Source organism: Pteropus medius, unplaced genomic scaffold, assembly GCF_902729225.1.
Source record: "Pteropus medius unplaced genomic scaffold, Ma_sr-lr_union100, whole genome shotgun sequence".
NCBI classification, from domain to species: domain Eukaryota; kingdom Metazoa; phylum Chordata; class Mammalia; order Chiroptera; family Pteropodidae; genus Pteropus; species Pteropus medius.
This window is the reverse complement of record NW_024346667.1, coordinates 11,441,469-11,462,167: the sequence shown is the minus strand read 5'-3', so window position 1 is coordinate 11,462,167 and position 20,699 is coordinate 11,441,469. Positions and strand designations below refer to the sequence as shown.

Below are 20,699 nucleotides of genomic sequence, written 5' to 3'. Positions count from 1 at the left end.
GGGGGTGGGGGGCGGTCAGGGGAGTGGAGTAGAAGTGAGCGTTGGGGCTGCTAGCATTTAAAAATCGTTTATACTTTCCTAGAGAACTGGAGCAATGGGCACATATGATTAAGCAGAAGTGAGGTCTCGAAGACATAACTGAGCCTCAGCATTCCATTATCAGGAAACCAGAGACTAATTTGAGTTAAGTGAAAGACTTAACTGAAAGAAAAGCCAAATCTGGAAATACAGAGGAAATTTTAAGGAAAAAGGGGGAATTAGTACTATAAGTGAGAGGTCCTGAGTATATTGCAGTTGGTTTTATCCTCCAAGATTGAATAATAAAATGACATAAGATATTTTATACAAATGTTAAGTTCCCAGGGAAGATCTGTATGAATGGAAGACTTAGATTATTCCAAGTATTCTTTAAATTTAACTTCTTCGAGACAGTCGATCATGAGCTCCTTCTCTCTAGAAAAGAGGATGGGCTAAGGAACTTCTCAGGGTTTGGTTTGGTTTTGGTGTGTTTTCTGACACCAAATATGATTTTCGCTCACCAACCAGTTCTCCAATACCAACTGGGTCTCCAGCAATTCAATTTAGTTCTGATGTTAACTACCCAGAGTTAGCCCAGACCCTCCCTCCCCCCCGCCCAGATTAAGGGCTCAGCTCACCAACTACTTTTGGACACCAGCCACAAATGGGGTACCCCAGCTACCCACATTTCTGCTCAGCTGACTGCAAATTCCGGGGTTCCCAGAAGACTCCCTTAGGCTCAATAATTCACTTGAACAACTCCTAGAACTCAGAAAAGTGTTATATTTACTATTACTAGTTTATTTTAAATGCTACAATTTAGAAATAGCCAAATGGAAGCAAGGCGTAAGGGCTTGGGTGAGGGGGGACACACGAGTGTCCATGCCCTCTTCAGGTGTGCCCTTCTCCTGGCACTGCAGTGTGTTGACCAGCCCAGAAGCTCTCTGAACCCCAACCTTTAGGGTTTTCACGGAGGCTTCGTTACTTAGGTACAGTTGATTAAATCAGCGGCCATTGGTGACTGAACTCAGCCTCTAGTTCCTATTGCTCCCAGCACTGGGTGGGAGAAGGTGGGGCAGTAAGGCTGAAAGTTCCAATCCTCTCGTCACATTTTTTGGTTCCTCTGGCTGCCATCCCCCATTCCAGAACTCTCTAGGGACGCACCAAGGGTCACCTTATTAGCATAAACTCCAGTAAGGCTGACAGGGGTTCATTATGGATAACAAAAGACATTCCCATCACTCAGGAAATCCCTATGATTTTAGGAGCTCTGTGCCAGAAACTGGGAACAAAGACCAAATATATTTTTCATTCTCTCACAAAACTGAATCCTGCAGCAACGCGCATAAGCTAATTGGGAATCCTTGGGGAACTCCTCTTCCAAGGCCAAATCAGATTTTGGAACTAGTGAAAAGCAATGCTTCTCACCTTTTCCAGGAGTTGTGAAGAAATTAATACCCTATAGTGTTTCAAAACTAATGAACAAAGCAAAATAATATAGTTCTGGTGAGCTTAACATCCTCCAGTTAGTAGAACTTCTAACTGGCATTTAACTTTTCCTTCTTTGCAACACGGAAGCCTTGCTCCTGACCGAGTTCATATATGAAAGCGTCACACACCCACAAGTTATCCGATGGCCTTTTCTTCTGCCTCCTGGATTCTGAAAGGTGCTTTCACCTCACTCGGAAGTGAAAGCTTACAATGACAAGCCAGAGCCTCCCATGGGGATCTCCTTGAAAACGTAGGTGACCTTCACCAGTCAGCTCTTTCAGGGTGCTCACTTTAGGACATGGCCAAGATGGCTCAAGTCCTAAATGGACCCTTTTCAAACAACAGATTAAATATATCCATGTAGTAGGCAGAATAATGCCCCCCTCTGATAGATGTCCTCATCCTAATCTCCAGAACCTGTGCCTATGTGATACTACCTTACATGGCAAAGGGAAATTAAGGTTGCAGTAGGATTCAGATTGCTCAACACTGCATGGGGAGATTGTCCTGGATTACCTGGGTGGGATCCATGTCATCACAAATTCTGAAAAGTGGAAGAGAGAGCAGAGGAGGTCAGAGATATGAGATATGCTATACGACAAGGACTCAAGCCACTGTTGTTAGCTTTGAAGATGAAGAAAAGAAGACACAAACCAATGAATTAAATGACTTCTATGAACTGGAAAAGGATAGGAAATGGATTATTAATCCCCAAGAGCCTTCAGAAGAAAACACAGCCCTGCTGACACATTTATTTTAGCCCAATGAGATCCTGTTGGACTCTAACCTCCAGATTTTAAGATAATATTTTGGCGTGGTTTCAAGACACTAAGTTTGTGGTGAATTTTTACAGCAGCAATAGAAAACTAATACAATCTGGTATGGTGTTTGAACTAACGATTCTAAAACAAACCTATTTCTCATTTCTGAACAGCAAAAGGTTCCGGGCTGAGGGAAGCAAAAGTTCCCAAGAGGAGGGTCTCTAAGTGTTGGTCTCTAAGTCCTGTGTCCCTCTCCCGATGGGTACCAGCAAAATGTAGACATGTGAATGACAATTAATAGAGGAAATGTGGTGACCTGCCTTACAATTAAAGTATAAATTTTATAGAGAACTAGAAATACCACCACTCTGTTCTCGCATTAATTCTTCAATGCCCCTTCACTAGTAAGCAAACAATAGTCTTACTCGAGGTCTTCATACCTGTGTGCTGGGTCATGTGCATAAAATAAATTAGAAGATGGTCTTACTATTTGTAGAAACTGCCTAATTCTTCATTTAATTTAGCTTTCCTATAGCCAAGCTTTTTTTCTTTTCCTTACCAAGTTTCAAGTGGAGAAACCTCAGGTGCTAACATACTAATTAGCCTTTGTGTCAAAGTTACCGGGAGTGTTTATTTACTTTCTTTAATATTTGTTCTTTGGGCCATGCACTCTTCTAATGGTGTGGCCTTGTTTAACCTCCCCACGAACCAGCATCATAAAGAAGAGCCATGGGAAAGAAGCACCTGAGAGCTGTACTTTGTTACCTGCATCCAGATAGAAGCTGCTCGAGGGCAGGGATTGGTTTTTATTGCTTGTCCTAGCCCTAGCACCAAGCTTAATGCCTAACACATAGTTTTTCAATAAATAGTTGTGGAATGAATGTTCAATACAAACTTTTTTTTGGACAAAGTGGTAACGAGGAGTATCTTGCATTTAGCACTGCATTACTTGAATGTTTCATTGCTTTCTCAATGCCATAGGCTGTTTTATAGACTGCTGAACTTGAAGCCAGTCACTTGCCAAAAGGTCACTAAGAAAAACTACGTAAAAATGAGAAATGGTGCTTCCAGTTCAGTGTTGCCCAGTCATTTCCTAAAATATACAAGTCAGAATTCCCTGAAAGAGAATTAAGGCAAATTTTAAAGAGGCCAGAAATCAGGAAAAATTAACTTTAACCATCTTGAAAGTATGAAGGGAATTTGTTTTTCAAAATAGTATCACAATGAAAGACCATGCCCCACAATTTCTCTTAAAAAAAGAAAAAATGCTTTTTGTTATAATCATTTTTGTAATTACCTCTCTTTTTCAATTATTAGATAATTCATTTTCTTCAAAGAGCAGGAATATTCTTTGTCAATTTGGTAAAACTTTGATCTATTCTCCAGGGAAAACTATATATATCCTCAAATGATGAGACTAGATCCAATCTTGTACTTACATTAAAGTCATCAATACTCTGTTTTCTGGTTTTGCCTCTTTTCTCTTGTCGCTATGAAAAGGTTCTAGAGAGCTAATGATAATTGAATGTAGTTTACTTATTCAGAGCCCCTAAGGGTGTAGGGGTGGGCGTGTATGTTTTACTCTGAAACGTGGGTCACTCTCAAGGTTACAAAGTGTATACGGCCATTATTTTCAAATCATCCCACTACCTGATTTTGAGGAGTCGTTTGTGCTTGGTGTCAGGCTGTCTAGAAGTGGATGTAGTTTTGGGAGGGCTGAGCAAGTGGGAAGGGAGGGTCTCATGGTAGCCCCTGATACTCGGGAAAGGTTTCAGTCAGTGAGCTTGAGGAAAAAAAAAAAAAAAAAAAGCATTATCCAGACAGAAAAAAACCCTAATGCGTTGCAAACTACTTGCCACTCGTTTGGTTCTGCAGTGATTACATTCCCAGAAGCATAACGTGCACTCAGAGCATTCAGTGTTAATAATGATGAACAAAGCATAATGTGCATATTTGGACAAACTGCAGCTTTTCGCATGGGTAAGGATAAACATTGTGGACACCGGTTAACAGTTTTCAAAAGTATAATGTTAGAAGTTAAACTGTCTTTTTGAAAGGCATGGCTTCCTGCACCACAAATCTTCCATTTGCCATTCTATTAATGTGGTTTTTTTCTCCCTTTTTCAGCAGCTTGCCTGAACTAATCCCTAGAGGTTCGTTCTCTCCAGATGCTCACTAGAAACAGTTCAATAATTTGACATTTCTGCAAGAAGGGCATGATTTTAATTCCATAAAACTACACATAATGAGGGGAAAGGATGGGAAGGAGTAAGAAGAGAGTCAGTCAAATTGGCACAAGGGCTGTCTGTGAGCTGGGCGAGCTGGTCTGGCCAGTTCCGCCTCCGGCAGCAATGCTTGGGCTCCGGCTGCGGCAGCGTCCGGTGCTGAAGACCACAGGGGCAGCTGCCATGGGCAGCCCAGAGGCCTCAAATGTCTGGTGGCATTTCTGGTGTTGTGGCCTCTGCCCCTGGTCCAAAGTTAAACCTTCGAAACCGAATCAACATACTTCTCCTTATAGGTCTTGAAAGATGATCCAAACTTCGAAGATAGGTTTACATGTGAGAGGTGGACCACGATTTATCAGTAACAAGCTTTAAATAGACGACATAGCTCTAAAGGCTTATTCAAGTAAAACGTGAGCCTATCGATACTTTCCTCTCCTGACAGTACTATAGCCCTCCTTCCCTAGCTCCAGACATTTAAGAGTCGGGTTATCCACTATAATTTAAAAAGCCAATTTCAATAGACATTCTAGGATGCATTAAATTTTTTCGTTAATATAGTTAGAAAAGTATTTCTCTGAAAGAACAGTAATTAGTCGTGTTTCTAAACCAACCAGAACACTCATTTGCACCTGGATATTGACTTTAAAAAATATGAAATCACATGTAATGAGTAACCAAACGTAAAGAATAGAAGGAATAGAATAGGTATACACATGTATGTACATGTGATAGACATATATATTTGGAGGAAAATGCTAACACCATTAACACCATTAGTGAATTTGGGTAAATATAGTACTTATTTATACTACTCTACAATTTCTCTGTAATGTTGAAATTATTTTTTAAAACTTAAATAGTATACTGCATATAAAAATATGAAATCATATGTAATGATAAACAAATGTAAATCCTATAACCTGAAAATTTCAAAATTACTGACTTTTTAAAAATTGCTTTTTTGATTTATTTTCTTGTCATTCAGATGTCTCATTCTACTTCCACATTTGGTACTTGAATAAATGTCAGTGACGTCCCCAGATTCATTCATGCCCTAAAGTGAATGACTGTCTTCTATCACATGCGGATTTGTGTAAATCTCTTTTTCCATCAGTCTGCCTATAATTCATAGATTCTATATTTCTAATTCCTGAAAAGCAACCGACACAGTTTTAAACCATGTTGCTATCCAACTCAAATTTTATTTCAGATGATTTGGTTAAAAACTACAAAAGAACTACTTCCAACAAAAGCTTCTGATAGTGGAACATTTGTGAAGGGTGCATGCAGTACTTATCCTGCACCAAGAGCTTTGAAAGGAGATCTGTGTAGAGGAGGAAGTAATCACAAACTAAACCCCACCCCCAGGCCTCCTTATAGGTCAGTCAAGGAGGTTAAAATGCGCGGTGGCTTTTCTACAATCAAATCTTAGTTACACGTCCCAGCTTTCAATGTCTCACAAGAAAGGAAGAGATATTTTCTTAGTGAAGGTGTAAGAAGAAACACAGCAACATCTGAAGGCTTCTTCAATATTAAAATCATCCTAACGAGATAATCTGAAAAATAGAGGCTCATTTATAAATCATAGTCATCAGAGCCTTACCTTTCAATGAGATTGTTCTTTTGACTAAAATTAATTTCAGTATATTGTAACATGCTAATGAAGAGTTCCACTTTTTTTACATTTGAATAATGATTTGGGAGTTCTGGGATATTTGCATCGACTTTCTTATTTATACACTCTTAAAGCCTGACTGTTTTGTTTCCACTTTGAATGGCATGTATCTGAAAGCAGTTTTTCTCTAATCCAGGAAATCCATCAGAAAGTGTTTATTAAAAGTGAGCTTCTTATGCCTAAAACTTTACATTCTCAAATCCTTGCAGAACACAAACTACAAACGGTTTTGTGCTTTGTTAGCGGCACATGCTCTTCTGGTAATAAAAACACAAGAGTATTTCCATTATTGAAAATTGGAGTCTTAGAGATTTGTCCCCCTCCTCTTCTAAGGAGTAATTCATGGCTTTCTGCCATAGAAAGTGTGTTGTTTAATAAAATAGCGCGTGTAAGGTGATGCACTAGTGGCCGTTGCAGCATTCAATTTCCATGTCCCTTTTTTCGCCATTGTGGATAATGTATCAGACTCCAGAGAAAGCGCTCACTGGTTTGCTAGAATATGAACTTAAGTCTCTGATCTTGATCATTTTAAATACTTACATTTCATTATAGAAATTTCTAGACTAATCGTGGGATAAAACAAATGCGAAGACCATATTGAGTTTCAGCTGAATTAGCAGAAAAGAAAGATAAAATGCCTTTCTATTTAAGAACATGATGATGTTTTAATTGTTGCAGCATTCGGCATGCCTACCGTACACAATCGTTGACATCCACATACTAACAAAGGAAAGTTGGGACTTTTCTTTTATTTCCTAGTGTACACTTTCCTCTCTAGAATTTCTTCCACCCCCATCCCAGTCCTGGCTTTTAGCTCTCCTCCCATTTCCCCATCCATCCTTCTGTAAAGAATAACTCTATACAGTGAAGGGATACATGTAAAACTACCTTCTTTCTATGTAGATCGGCCGAGGCTGCTTATCACCTAGCTATGAGGAGCAGACCACCATCATTGCGACAACTGATGTAGATGCCTCCAGGGTAAAACAAAGGTTTACATATTACACAAGCAATTTAACTGTTTTCTAAACATATTGCCAAGACAGTGGGAGTTGGCAGCCCACACCAGTGTTTTAGGTTTTGGAGACTTGCATTAGAAGTGACTGCTGATTACAAACCTTTTTATTTGTCTTCTCCGGACTACAAGCAACCTAGTAACCCAGCAGAGAATTCTCCACAGCACTTAAACTTGTCTTCCTAGCCTCCCAAGATTACGTACACAAATCACTTGACAGAAGTGGTCTAAGAGTCTTGTGCATAGATAACCGCACAAGACAATTGGTTTGTTCTAAGCCTTAAAGAGTTCCACAAAGTGAAATGTTTTATAATCCTTTTTTGTGCAGTAGGCAAGGAAGAAAAGAAAAGAGTTTGAGCAAAGATTATCCAGAAGAAAGAAAGAGACTCTTTTGGGCTTCCAGTTGAAACACAATAAAGAACATAATTAACTTCGCAATTCTTTGTGTTTTTCATTTGACTGCAGGGAGGAGATGAAAGAGGACTGCTAAGCCTTGCATTCCATCCCAATTACAGGAAAAATGGAAAGCTGTATGTGTCTTATACCACCAACCAAGAGCGGTGGGCTATCGGGCCTCATGACCACATTCTTAGAGTTGTAGAATACACAGTATCCAGGTATCACCGAATGCATGGAGGCATAGCTATTTTTTAATCTTATTTTCTCTATATCTCTTCCTAATTTTCTGTTCAGAAGTGACAAATAAATAGCCATAAAGTGGCAATAATTAAACCATAATCTCCATCTTGTTTAAAAGCCCATGTGCCTTTAAGAGGAACTGCTGAAAGTGATAGCTTTGAGACTTTTCCTCGACTATCTTGCAACTTAAATGCTACTTCTGGAACTTCTGAGAAAGTGATGTAATTCTTTGGTAATTTTTTATTAGCCCCGTTTCAAGCATGCGTTTCCTTATTTGCAGACTAGCTTTTTTCCTCCCTTTGTGTGTACTATTTACTTTCTAGTGGATTCACCTCACATCTTTAACAATTGTGGTATTGTTTCCACCCCACAATGTAGAAAAAATCCCCATCAAGTTGATTTGAGAACTGCCAGAGTGTTTCTCGAAGTCGCAGAACTCCACAGAAAGCATCTGGGAGGACAGTTGCTCTTCGGTCCTGATGGCTTCCTGTACATCATCCTAGGTGATGGCATGATCACACTGGATGACATGGAAGAAATGGATGGGTTAAGGTAAAAAAAAAAAAAAAAAGAAAGAAAGAAAGAAAACGTTCCTCTGTAAAATGCTTGCAGAGCCAGGAAAAAGGGTTGGATCCAGCAAATGAAGAACAGTCTCTATTTTATCACACTGGTTAAATATTTAACTTTGGTTATCAGTGTCTGCATTTATAAAAAGGAGAGGAATTCAACAATGTGATCATGTAATATTTTAGGAAGTCACTAAGCTGAGATGTCCTACAACAAGTTAGTGCATGTGCTGCATGCAGTGTAGGCTGCATGCAGTGTAGGCTGCACACAGTGCGCGCTGCACACAGCCCTGAAAAGCAGGTGGCATCTCATCCTGCCGCCCATGCTGCCTTCAGCACTGCACAGTGGGCTAACATGTTCCAGCGGAGCTTCTCGGGGGATGTAAAATACCTGTGTTGGCAAAAAAATTAATAGGACAGATGCAAAAAGCAGTGGCGTTACTGACGCTACAGCCTTCAGCCACCATCGAGCTACGTCTCGGTGCAGCCCCTTGTCTGAAACCAAACTTCCCCTCGTTTCGTTTTCCACCATATGGAATCTGGAACTTGAATGATTGTGTCTCAAATAGTGGGATGATCCATAGAGCAGCCTCCCTGCACTTAGCGTAGGTGCCACATGTAACAAAAACAGAAAGCACTTATATCATCCTCGAATTTCTCAGTGACTTCACGGGCTCGGTGCTCCGGCTGGACGTGGACACAGACATGTGCAATGTGCCTTATTCCATCCCACGGAGCAACCCACACTTCAACAGCACCAACCAGCCCCCCGAAGTGTTTGCGCACGGCCTCCACGATCCAGGCAGGTGAGAACACCAGCCTGTCCTCTCGCCTGCTTTCCAGCTGGGCTGGGATTCAGGAACTGGGAAAAGAAAGCGAGTTCCAGACACAGAGCGGCCAAGAGCAGAGTGCAAAGCTGTGCCTCTCGAATCTCACCGGCTCACTGTCCGAGCCAGAGTGTAGTGCTGTCGTCTAGGAATGCATGAAGCAGATTTAGAAAGCAGATTAGATATAGAGAAGGACAAGTTCGTGGAGAAAAATCGCCTTCAAGTTTTGGAGGGCTATTACTAGATAAACGCTGTTGCACTGTTGGACTAGTATGATGATTCAGACTTCAATCTAAATAATCAGAGAGATAATAAACCTTTTAATTTCTCTCCTTAAACCCCTCTAAATGATACTTTCCTTACAGATTAGATGGGGTTGGTAATAGCTACCTTGCCAGGGATCTGTAATGATTAAATACATATCTATAAAGTAAAGCATGAAATAGAGTGTCTGACACCTCTGGTCGATTTTAAACAAATTATAATTCTTGGTCTCATAGCTTCACTTAATCTATATGATACAACATCAATTTGTAAGGGATTGACTAAATGTTGACATCCTTTTCCTTAAAAAAAAATTACAAATACTAAAGGAATTCATATTGACTGCTTACTATAATGAACCATAAAGAAAAGAACAGTATGAAGTATGTAGAGTGAGAAATTTGGGGTACACTCAAAACAGCTGTGAAGTGTTATAATCTAGCAATTCTGTGATGAAAGCTTCATCCAGCCCGTGGTCTGCTAGTCAGACTAAGGGATGGATATCTCTGGCTGCATTCATTCATTCACTAGCTAAAGTATTATTGCTATTTAATATTTATTGAGTGTTCACTGTGTGCAAGGTGAGTATTTTTCGAACTTTTTATTTTTACAGTCCCTCATGGCCTTCGTGTCCCCTCCATCAAAGCCTAACACTACAGTTCATTTCCTTTTTGGCATCTCAGCAGATCTTAAAATCCATGCGACAGGGAATACTTGAGGTGGGTTCAGGATGTGGAGGAAACTGTCACATTCCACTCCTAGAGCTCACAACTCACAGATACCACCACAAAGCAGCACTGTGAAGTCAAGCGGCCTGAGTTACCACAATCCTACTGGCACTTTCATGCGACCTTCCTGGGGGGCCTGGACCCTCAGGTGAACACACAAGGACAGGGCGGGGGCGCTTTACGGACCTTGAGTGAGCAGGAGCCTGAGCTGTGAGTGGGTCCTACCTCCTCCCGGACAGAGGGCTGAAGGAACGCTTTCTTCCGAGACTATCTTAAGCAGAGGAAAAATGAATAAAGCAGAAAGGAAACTGAAATAATTATTGGCTAAAAGTAAAGCTGACTTTCATTAAGCACCTTGGCACAGAGTGCTGAGCTAAGTACCTTATGCACATGATCTCATTTCTGCCTCTCAGCAGTACTCAGGTACCTGGAGTTAGACCTCCCCCTCCCACCTCTTTTTAATTTTTTTAGAGCAGTCTTAAGCTCACAACAAAATCAAGTGGGAAGTACAGAGCTCTCGCATACACCCCCTGCCGCCACACATGTATAGCCTTCCCCACACTCGATAACCCCCACCAGAGTGGCCCATCTGTGTCACTTATGAACCCACACCGACACATCATCATCACCCAAAGTCCATCGCTTACATTAGAGTTCACTCTTGGTGTTGTAGATTCTATTGGTTTGGACAAATGTATAATAATAACATCTATCTACTTCTATAGTATCATACAGAGAAATTTCACTGTCAAGCTTCTTTTTTACATAAGAAACGAAAGGTTAGAAGGAAAGGTCAAGTGGTTCTCAGTGGACCTAGCATTCGGCCAGGGCTAGACCTCATGGCCCCCAGCAATTCAACCTTTGGGAGAGGTGGCCTTTCCTTCCAGATTTGCTCTTTCTTCTTAGAAACAGGTCAAACCTTTTTTTTTTTGGTCATAGTTTCTTCATCTTAAAAAGACAGGCAATCCAGAAAATTTTTCTCACCCTGTACAGATTTAGTTCCACCTTAAGTGGCAGCACGTCTGTGTCATGATTCCTGCCGGGCATTGTATTCTGTGAATCATTAAATTAAAGAGGACAATAAAGGCACTGTTGCCACAAAACAACTAACGCGTCTTTGGCGGCAGGCTTACAGTTTCCCTATTGTGAGTGGGATCGCTTGGAGGCAACAATTTTTGTTGTGTTGTTGTTTAAATAATTGCTATATATGACTCTTATGTTGCTTAAGACTCAGAACCTACTCTCAGATTGTTTCATTTTTTAATTTATTTAATTGCCCCCAAGGGTTTTGTTTGGTTTTTAAATCATTCATATATTTTGTGGCCTAAAACATAGATTCTTAACAGGGCAATCTGGCAATGTCTAGAAACATTTCTGGTTTTCAGAACTTGGGAGGAAGAGTTCACATCTAGCAGGTAGACGCCAGAAATGCAAATATCCTGCAGTCCTCAGGACAGTACCCCCACCCAGAGATGTGTCTGGCCCAAAGTGTCAATAGTGCTGAGTTTGAGAAAACTAAAAATACTGCAACGCTGTATTATATTCACAATTATATTATTCAACACGACTCTTCCCCCAACTCGAACTCCTCATGCCCAGCCCCTCACTGACTTAAACATTCAACAAAGAGTGAGCCCCTTTCATAGTCCCAGGTTTGAACCAGGCAACAGAAACACAGAGATAGAGGAGCTGGAAGTGGCTCCTGTCCTCATGGAGTTCACAGTGAGTTGCTTAAATCACAGAAAAATTCTGGCCCCAGAACATGAAGACGGAGTCAATGTAATGGATCTCAATGGCTGTGGGATCAGCTTTATTTTATTTTATTTTATTTTATTCCCTTAATTGGAGTGTACATTTTCCTACGTGACAGTAGCCTGAGCTTTAGAATGAACTGACTCCATGTAAGACACACTAAATTAATAACATAACTAATAGTGTGTTGCAGATGTGGGTTGATGCTGATTCTTATTCTTATACTTTACCAGCTTGTTATGCATGTGATATCGCTGAACGACAGACTAACATGTGTTTTAAGTCAGAGTGCACATTTATAATGGAGGGAGATACCAAGAAAAATTGAGAAATATTCTCCATAGAGCATTAAGCTTCCGCCGGGTCAACAAACACATCAGGATGTTTCCTTCCGTCTTTTCTGGAGGATCCAAACTAAATAGCCCATCGGATCCTTTTCAGCCCACAAAGGGTTCCCCTGTTGGGAGTCTCTAGTCTGAGCTGGGAAGACCACATCCAAGAATTCATGGGTCCCCCTTTTGTTATGCAGGTGTGCTGTGGATCGACATCCCACTGATATAAATATCAATTTAACAATACTTTGTTCAGACTCCAATGGAAAGAACAGATCATCAGCCAGAATCTTACAGATAATAAAGGGAAAAGATTATGGTGAGTAGAGCATAATTTGTTGAATTTGCTTTAGTTTGGGTTTTATTTTATTTTAGTGTATTAATTGAAGAGAAAAAGGATTTCTGCAAAAGGAGCATTGGGAAAGCATAAAAATACTGGCCTACCAATGGTGAGGAAGTAAATTGCTCACCTTTTAAAGGTCCAGTGACTCTTAAACCCTTGGGGTTTCTTGGGGTGCTCTGTAGGTCCAAAAAATTTAATGGACCTTTAAAAAGTTAGCAGTTTATATTTTGCTCATCTGAGAATCAACATGAATAACTTCTATTTATTTAATATATAACGGATAACATATATACAGGAGGAAAAAAGGCAAGTGTTAAAGATAAGAAACTTCTCAATACCCAACATGCTGGCCTTAGCAATTATAAGTGTTTCAAATAAGAATGTAATGTTTAATGTATTTATTTTAGAGAAAACAAAGTAATAGCCTTATAAAAACATATTATTTACTCAAGCCATGGAAATGGGATGTTTAGACATTATTTTTAATAACATGATTACTAGAGTATTTTAGAGATACATATAAAATATAAAGCTGGATGGATAATAATAAAGTCAAAGATACTTAGCATTTTCAATGTTTTAATATTTATTCCTCTCAGAGGAAGCAATATATCAAATGTTATTATGATTCAGGGAATATAGTAGATTAAGATTATTAAATTGATTGCTTCTTCTATTTACTCATTCAATACAGGTATTTATTTAGTGCCAGAAATGGAGCAGCTGTGTTAGTTCATGCGGTATTTAGTTATTTTTCTTTATTTTTTTTTCCAGGTATTAATGTATGTGTGTGTGTGTGCATCTTATAAAAGCCAAACCAAAGAATAATGTGGTTTGGAAAAAAAATATCTAATGAGTCACTAGCGTGATGGCATTCCAGCTAAATTTGTAGATTAAACTAAATTCTACAAGCACATGAATTGGGATTCAGCTGAAACTGGTTTTAATATCGGCAGCCCTACATTTATGTATTAAAAACACAGCCACACAATCTTTTCATAATGTATATGTATATCGAATTATCATGATATACACTTTAAATATCTTACCGTTTTCTCAAGTATACCTCAATAAAACAGATAATACAAAACAAAACAAATAACCACACCCACAGTGTTTATTTCATGTCGGCCCTGATAGTAAGCCCTTCAAGAAGTTCACTTATTTCATTCACAGCACGACCCTATGTGACAGGCACTACTATTGGCCACATTGTCCAGAAGAAGAAACTAAGACATAGAAAGGTTAATTATCACACAACATGAAGGGTCAGGGCCTGGATTTGAACCCAGGCAGCCTGACTCCAGAGTTCACGACCTCAGTCATTCTATTATGCTGCCTCTCGGGGTACTGGTTATTTAAATCCTATGTTTTCTACTTCTATAACACCATATTCACCGTAATCACATGTAGAAGGAGGAAGGCTTTAAAATTTCTGTCTTTCCACAAAACTTTTGCCGAAAATACTGCCTGCTGATGGTGACTTATTTGACATTAAGTACATAATGTACTTAATAGGTAATAAGTAGGTTTCAGATTAATGTGTCACCGGCTTTAGATCTTTCCCATCACCATTAGCATATGCATATTCAAGTGTATAATGATATGCGTGGAACGATTGCGATTCACGTCTATATACATGTGCATCAAAAGGAGTGGCTGCAATAGACTTTGCTAACACACATCTCTGTGAAGAGCACTATTAAAATATGCTAGATGAAGATATTACTTCACTAAGGACATTGTTTTAAATGTACGACTGTGGTTTTAAAGGCATTGTATGTACTAAACTATTATTTTCATCAAAGTGTGAACTTTTAAACATTTTATATAACTTGACAGCGGTCGGGCTCAATTTACTAATAAATATATACAGAAGCATCTATTTATTTAAAAATCCAATATTAAAAAAATTTAGTATTTTAAAAAATATTTTGGTTCTAAAGTAAATAACCATGATTTGCAAAATATCCAGATTCTAATTTCATTGAAAATCAGCATTTCAGAGCATCCCCATTTCATTAAGCTGCACATGGAAGCCCTTTAAATGTATACAAATTAAGTGAAAGGAGTAATTATTTTCACTAAATCTCTATAGCAAGGATCTGTCTTGTGCATCATGGAACATACTTCAGAGTTAATGTAAATTACTGTAATAATTGTTGCTTGGCCTACATTACCTTTACTTTATGAAAACATATTTCATTTGATCTAATGCTATGTTTCTTTCTTTCCAGAAAGTGAGCCATCACTTTTAGAATTCAAACCATTCAGTAACGGTCCGGTGGTTGGCGGATTTGTTTACCGAGGCTGCCAGTCCGAAAGACTGTATGGAAGCTACGTGTTCGGGGACCGTAATGGGTAGGTTTTCTGATACCACGATTTGATATTTCAGATGACATATCCATTGATTAGTGGGCAAATGGCCACAAAGTACTCAAATGATTGTCTCTTTGGGGGGATTAGGTCTGGGACACACATAAATATTATTTACTTTTAGTTCCACTATATACTGTGGTTTAATCAAAGAACTTCCTATGAGATGCTTTTAGAACAGACTTGATCAAGTTCCTAAAATAATTCTTATAAGTGCAGAGAAGTCTTCAGAAGGAGTATTCGTATTATTTAGGCTTTTCCCTTCATCCTTAACATAAATTTCCTATGATAATGAGTAATTTGGAAACTATTGTTTTACATGAGTTTATAAATATTTTAAAAATTATCGAAGGCTCAGAATTCTTGCTTTTGTGATACTTTGAGGACATTTGTCTCTATTGGTAGGAATATTACCAAATTAAATTTTAGCCTAAAGTCATACCGTGGATATTTGTAAGAAGCTCTGTGATGACACCAAAATTAAGAAACTTGTTTCCCAAGTTGCTGGCATTCAGACATCTGGCAGAGCTGACATGCTTGGTCGCTACAAGGAACTAGAAAAGTATACTGACCCCGTGATCTTCCCCCTGTCCCTCTCTCTGATTAATAGCACAGCATGGAGTCTAGTCCTGGAGAGGAAGTATCATTCTCTGGATGAAGGGGAGGGCTTTTCTCATGCTCAGGTACTCTTAGTGCCCCCCACCAAACAAAATCTTATCTTTAAGTACTTTTTCCCCACATGAGAATTCCACAGTATTCACACACATTATGGGGTTATAATATTTTTCCCTTTAGAAGCCAGGTCTATGGCACAACAATTACTTATTGAGTTTTATGTTAAACATCTGATTGTTATTTTTTAAGCAAAGGCATGTCTTCATTGTACGTTTATGGTATGTTTGTGTTGTAGGAATTTCTTAACTCTCCAGCAAAGTCCAGTGACCAAGCAGTGGCAGGAAAAACCACTCTGTCTCGCCAGCAGCGGTTCTTGTAGAGGTTACTTTTCAGGTCACATATTGGGATTCGGAGAAGACGAATTAGGTACTGTACAAACTATTTCTATTAAGTTCCATTCCCACTCCTTTGCCCAAGAGGCCTTGCTCTGCCCTGAAGAACGAGTATAACCACCTCATCCTCTATGTGTTGGAAATGTAACCTGTGGCAAAGACTACCTGCTAAACAGATTTGAGATGGTCCAGTTACGCATTCTTTTCTAATCACCTTTCTCTGGTGGTTTTTACATCTTATTTCCACTCTGGAAATATAAAAGTAAAACCAAAGGAGGAAAATGGGAGGCAGCAACAAAAGTGAATTTTTGAGTCCTGAATAGAGGGAAAAATTTAAATGTCTACTGATATTTTTGATGCATCTGAGGCATTCGTTTATATTCTCGATCTGAAAACCTTTCCACTTATCCACGTCTTTTGGAATAAATGAAAAATGTGTCGCAATCTGAATTTCACCTTATCCTCTATTTCCTAATTTTTAAATTTTTTGCCCAACAGGGCATGAAATTTGTACAAGATAATCTGAGTTTTTAGATTTGTTTTTCAACAAAATGGAAATTATTTATATTGATGGTCTATGGGATAACATAACAATTTATTTCTTGGTATATTATCAAAATGTACACATCTTAACAAGCAAAAAGAAATTGAAACTGGAATGCGATCAGAGTGGAAATGCTACTAAATCTAAATTTCAGAGATAAACGTCACTTTCATAATGGCTCCCTTTAAAGAATGATATGCAGACAATTACTGCTATACTCCTTCAGCTTCAGAAATGAATTTCTCAGTATTAAGAAAGAAGAGCTGTGTTTCCCATCAAAGTCAGAATACACTCTGTGTTTCCCATCAAAGTCAGAATACACTCTATTCATACACTATATATATATATATATAGTGTATGTCAATTGGTAATATACACTGAGGAGAAAAGTCTAGTTGTGAAGAGGGATAGAAATTGCTAGGGGCTAGGACAAGTGCAGTTTCAAATGGTATAGTCAAAAAAGATGATACATAAACACAGACTTGAAGGAGTGAAACAAGTGGATCTAGCAGCAACATGCGGAAAGGCAGGAGCCTGAGAAAGTACCTAGAACAAAGGCTGAGGTAGGGACCGAGTGAAGAGCCTGACAGGAGGAGCCTGGGACAGCGGGGGCCTGTGGCCTGTCCCAGGAACTTGCCTCGTGTGTTCAAAGCCAAGAGGCCAGTGAGGCTCGAAAGGAGTGAACAAGAGGGCAAAGCATTGCCAATGAGGTCAGAGCATAAGGCGGGACAACACAGCTCACTGTCAGGACTTAAACTACCTTTGCTTTGAGAGAGATTAGAAGCCATTGGAGGGTATTGAAACAAAAGAGTATGATCCAATTTATATGATGTAACTCCCTTCGAAAGAATCACTGTGGCTAGTATATCAAGAGGAAACATGGAAGGACAAGGATAGAAGCAGAGAGATCAGTGAGGAGGCTATTGCCATGATCCAGGAGAGAGATTACTATCTGCTTGCAATGGAGTATAGTGGGATATGGAGAGAAGTGAGCAAAATCTAGATGCAGGTAGACATGTGAAACTCTGTCATAATCTCTAGGCAAGTGATCTTCCTGATAATATATGTGTGTATACACACGCGCATATATACATACATGCACATATGTATACACATACATACATACATACATGCAAATACATGTACTGCACATATAAAATATCTGCTAAGCAATAAGAGGAAGTAAGGCCTTGTAATGCTGTGAATTAACTTATTGTATTTCTCTCTTCATAGGTGAAGTTTACATTCTATCGAGTAGTAAAAGTATGACTCAGACTCACAATGGAAAACTCTACAAAATTGTAGATCCCAAAAGGTGAGTTTTTTTTACATTCCCTTCAGTCAAGAAATATTCTTCTCCATGTTATTGTAGTGCATTCAAATTAGTGATAGGCAAATTGCAATTAGTAACCAAGAAAGAGGAATGCTTCAGCCCTGTTGTCCATAAGTGCTGTCCTGGGAGGAACAGTCTGTGAGGACTAGACCGGACTACGCTGAACTTTAGAAGCCTTATTTCGATCACACATTCCCGTCATCCTTGCTGTTACCAGGGTCCTCAGTGAAATGCCAGACCAGGACCCGGATGTGGGAGGCAGTGGCTTCGGCTCTCATTGTGGAAACGATAAAACCCCCTTTTCTTTCGAGCAAACTAGAAACATGCTGGCAGCCATTGCAGCTGCTTAATATGATTTTTGTTAGGTAATCAGGATAAATTATTTGGGCAGTTCAAGATCCGAGTCTCTCACGTAAGCCTCTGTGACTAAACAAATGAAAACTGAAAAAGTGTTTTGTTATTTACCTCGGCCGAAGGAAGATTTGAATGTTTTAATCCTTTGAAGAGCATATTTATCCCTCCCCCGCTTCTCTCCACCCACCCGTCACGACTTCAGCACACACACAACATTCAAATTACCTCGAATCGTAATTAGTCAGTTGTTAACTTCATGGATTAAATTGGGACTATCAGAAACTGCTAAAATTATATACTATTGAATAGATATTAATCATAAGTTCAGAAACATCTGTTCCTGAACCTAGCAATCTCACAGCTACTACTGTTAAACACCAATAGTTGTCAGACTCTAGCTATACCACGCTGTGAATTCCAGATTCTTTCTGTACTAACTTACCTTCATCAGCCCATTTGCAAATTTAAATTTCTGAATTTCAAGCCTTTTTTAGAAGAGTGAATTATTGTAATCTGAAAAGTTTACTGAAAGTAATAATTTAGCTCCATTTGAAAATATCATTTGCAACTTGTAAACTGTATGTTTTTCCGAAAAAGTCACTGACTAACAAAATGGAGATTCTTGTTCTTTTACTGTCTTTTCTGAGAAAAATAAAAGTTGACATTGTTATTGCGAAATAAAAAGAAGAAGAAACAATGCTAAATGGTCTCTCTGCAGGATCACAGATACTCATCTATAACGCGATGATAGCATTCCTTCTCCGTGTTATAGTACACATTTTCTTTCACAAAAGGGAAGTACCCATCTATAAACTAGAGGGGTTCTTTTCCTCCCTGAGCGTGAAATCAATGTTCTCTTTGTGAAAAGCGAAGTAATGAATGAAAAAAATATCAGATGCTTCAGTGACTGACTAGTGTCAATTCATAAAATAGCAGCATTCTAAAGATTCATAACGAGGGCAAAGGATCTCGCTCTAATCTAATGCCATTCGTTTCAAAATAGTCATTGCTATTCCGTTATGTTTGTCAAAGTTGATGTGCTTTTGCAAGCTTCCTGGTATATTATAATTAATTCTCTCTCCTCCTCACAAAAACCCTTCTCTCATCTGGATTGTTTAGTCTGTTGGTGGTTCATTGAGGTGAATTTTACACCTTCAACCCATTATTAGTGTCTAATTACCAGGGTTGCCATAAGGGACCTTGGCTTTGTGATCTTAGGGCCTCTTCTAGTAGGGTGGTCTCAGAGTGACATACCTGAAAGGCCTGACTTCTCATTATGGTGCCTGTTTCTGGTGAGTTGTGTCATGTGTGGGGCCAGGGTTAAGATGTGTGTTTGATTTTCAGAAGGTGGGGGGCGAGTGACAGAGTCCAAAGTGATTATCCTCGTACCCAGTCTGAGGCATAAATTCCAAAATTAAACTGACTATAAGAAAACAAATGTTTTCATAAACATGTGTTGGGAGCCTCATGCTGTTTGGATTTGGATGCCAATGTTTATTATTATAGTATTTCTCCCTAGATGAGCTGAGTTTCTATATAAGTAGAAGTGTTCGTGTATGTGAGCGGGATTATTTTGGAAACACAGGCTAATTACTGGCCTCGCAGTGTTCAGGGTGTCTGCTTTAAAGCAGAACTGTTTTTCTAAAACTTTTGAGGGAGAAATTAAAGAAAGAGCCTCATCAACTGAAAAAAAAAAAAAAACGAAACAATATACAGACATTTCTTGTTATATCAAAAATCTAACTCAAATTAAAATCCTGGGTTAATGGTATTCTTGTAGAGGAGCCTCAAATTTGTTAGAATGATGTTTTCAGAATAACTTTCAAACACCAATGGACTCCTGGCCCTGGAAGAGACTCATGACAACTTATAAACTTCTTATATTCTATATTAGATGTCATAAAAGTTACTTTCTTCCTCACCATAAGATTTATGGTTTTTCTGTTTTTCCCTACACACACACACACATTTAAGAAAGATGAGGGAGTTTAGAAATCGTCTACAATATTCTTAAGTCATTTTGGCAAAAGAAGGCAAGGTGCCAGCTTTACCACCTCAGTCAGAAAAGACAGTTTGGTCTGAGGCTATATGTTATGTAATCATTTACGTAAGTTTAAAATCATCTACAGTGGCATCCCTCTCAGAAAAGGATGGCGAGATATCCGTTACAAAAATCAAAGACCATTATTTTTAAAAAATTAAATAAGAATACAAGCAGGTTTCTCTAAGCCTTAACTAGAACTCCAGTTATTTATGAAAAAAGCGACAAAGGGATGAATTTTGCCTCCATGTGAGGACACTGCACACACCTCAGGAATGTCATCACATCTCATGGTAGAACGGCATTAGGATCAGACAATACCAGTCATCCAGCTTGCTGGGCCAGCTCACTGGGTCCCCAAAAGTCTCTAGTGCTGGGTTCTGCATGGCCTCTCTGGGCAGCTCCTTG

At 39.0% G+C, this 20,699-nt stretch overlaps 2 protein-coding genes across 2 annotated transcripts in view; one reads left to right on the top strand and one right to left on the bottom strand.

Annotated features, from left to right (window-relative positions):
• Positions 1 to 20,699, bottom strand: part of ANAPC10 (anaphase promoting complex subunit 10) — a 257,736-nt gene that overhangs the window by 51,299 nt on the left and 185,738 nt on the right. The gene's annotated exons all lie outside the window — the stretch shown is intronic.
• Positions 1 to 20,699, top strand: part of HHIP (hedgehog interacting protein) — an 82,057-nt gene that overhangs the window by 48,235 nt on the left and 13,123 nt on the right. The window contains exons 5-11 of the mRNA XM_039876046.1: positions 7,651 to 7,802; positions 8,203 to 8,376; positions 9,053 to 9,196; positions 12,491 to 12,612; positions 14,874 to 14,997; positions 15,923 to 16,053; positions 17,797 to 17,878. Coding sequence (XP_039731980.1) covers positions 7,651 to 7,802; positions 8,203 to 8,376; positions 9,053 to 9,196; positions 12,491 to 12,612; positions 14,874 to 14,997; positions 15,923 to 16,053; positions 17,797 to 17,878 — 929 coding nt within the window. The remainder of the gene's footprint in view (positions 1 to 7,650; positions 7,803 to 8,202; positions 8,377 to 9,052; positions 9,197 to 12,490; positions 12,613 to 14,873; positions 14,998 to 15,922; positions 16,054 to 17,796; positions 17,879 to 20,699) is intronic.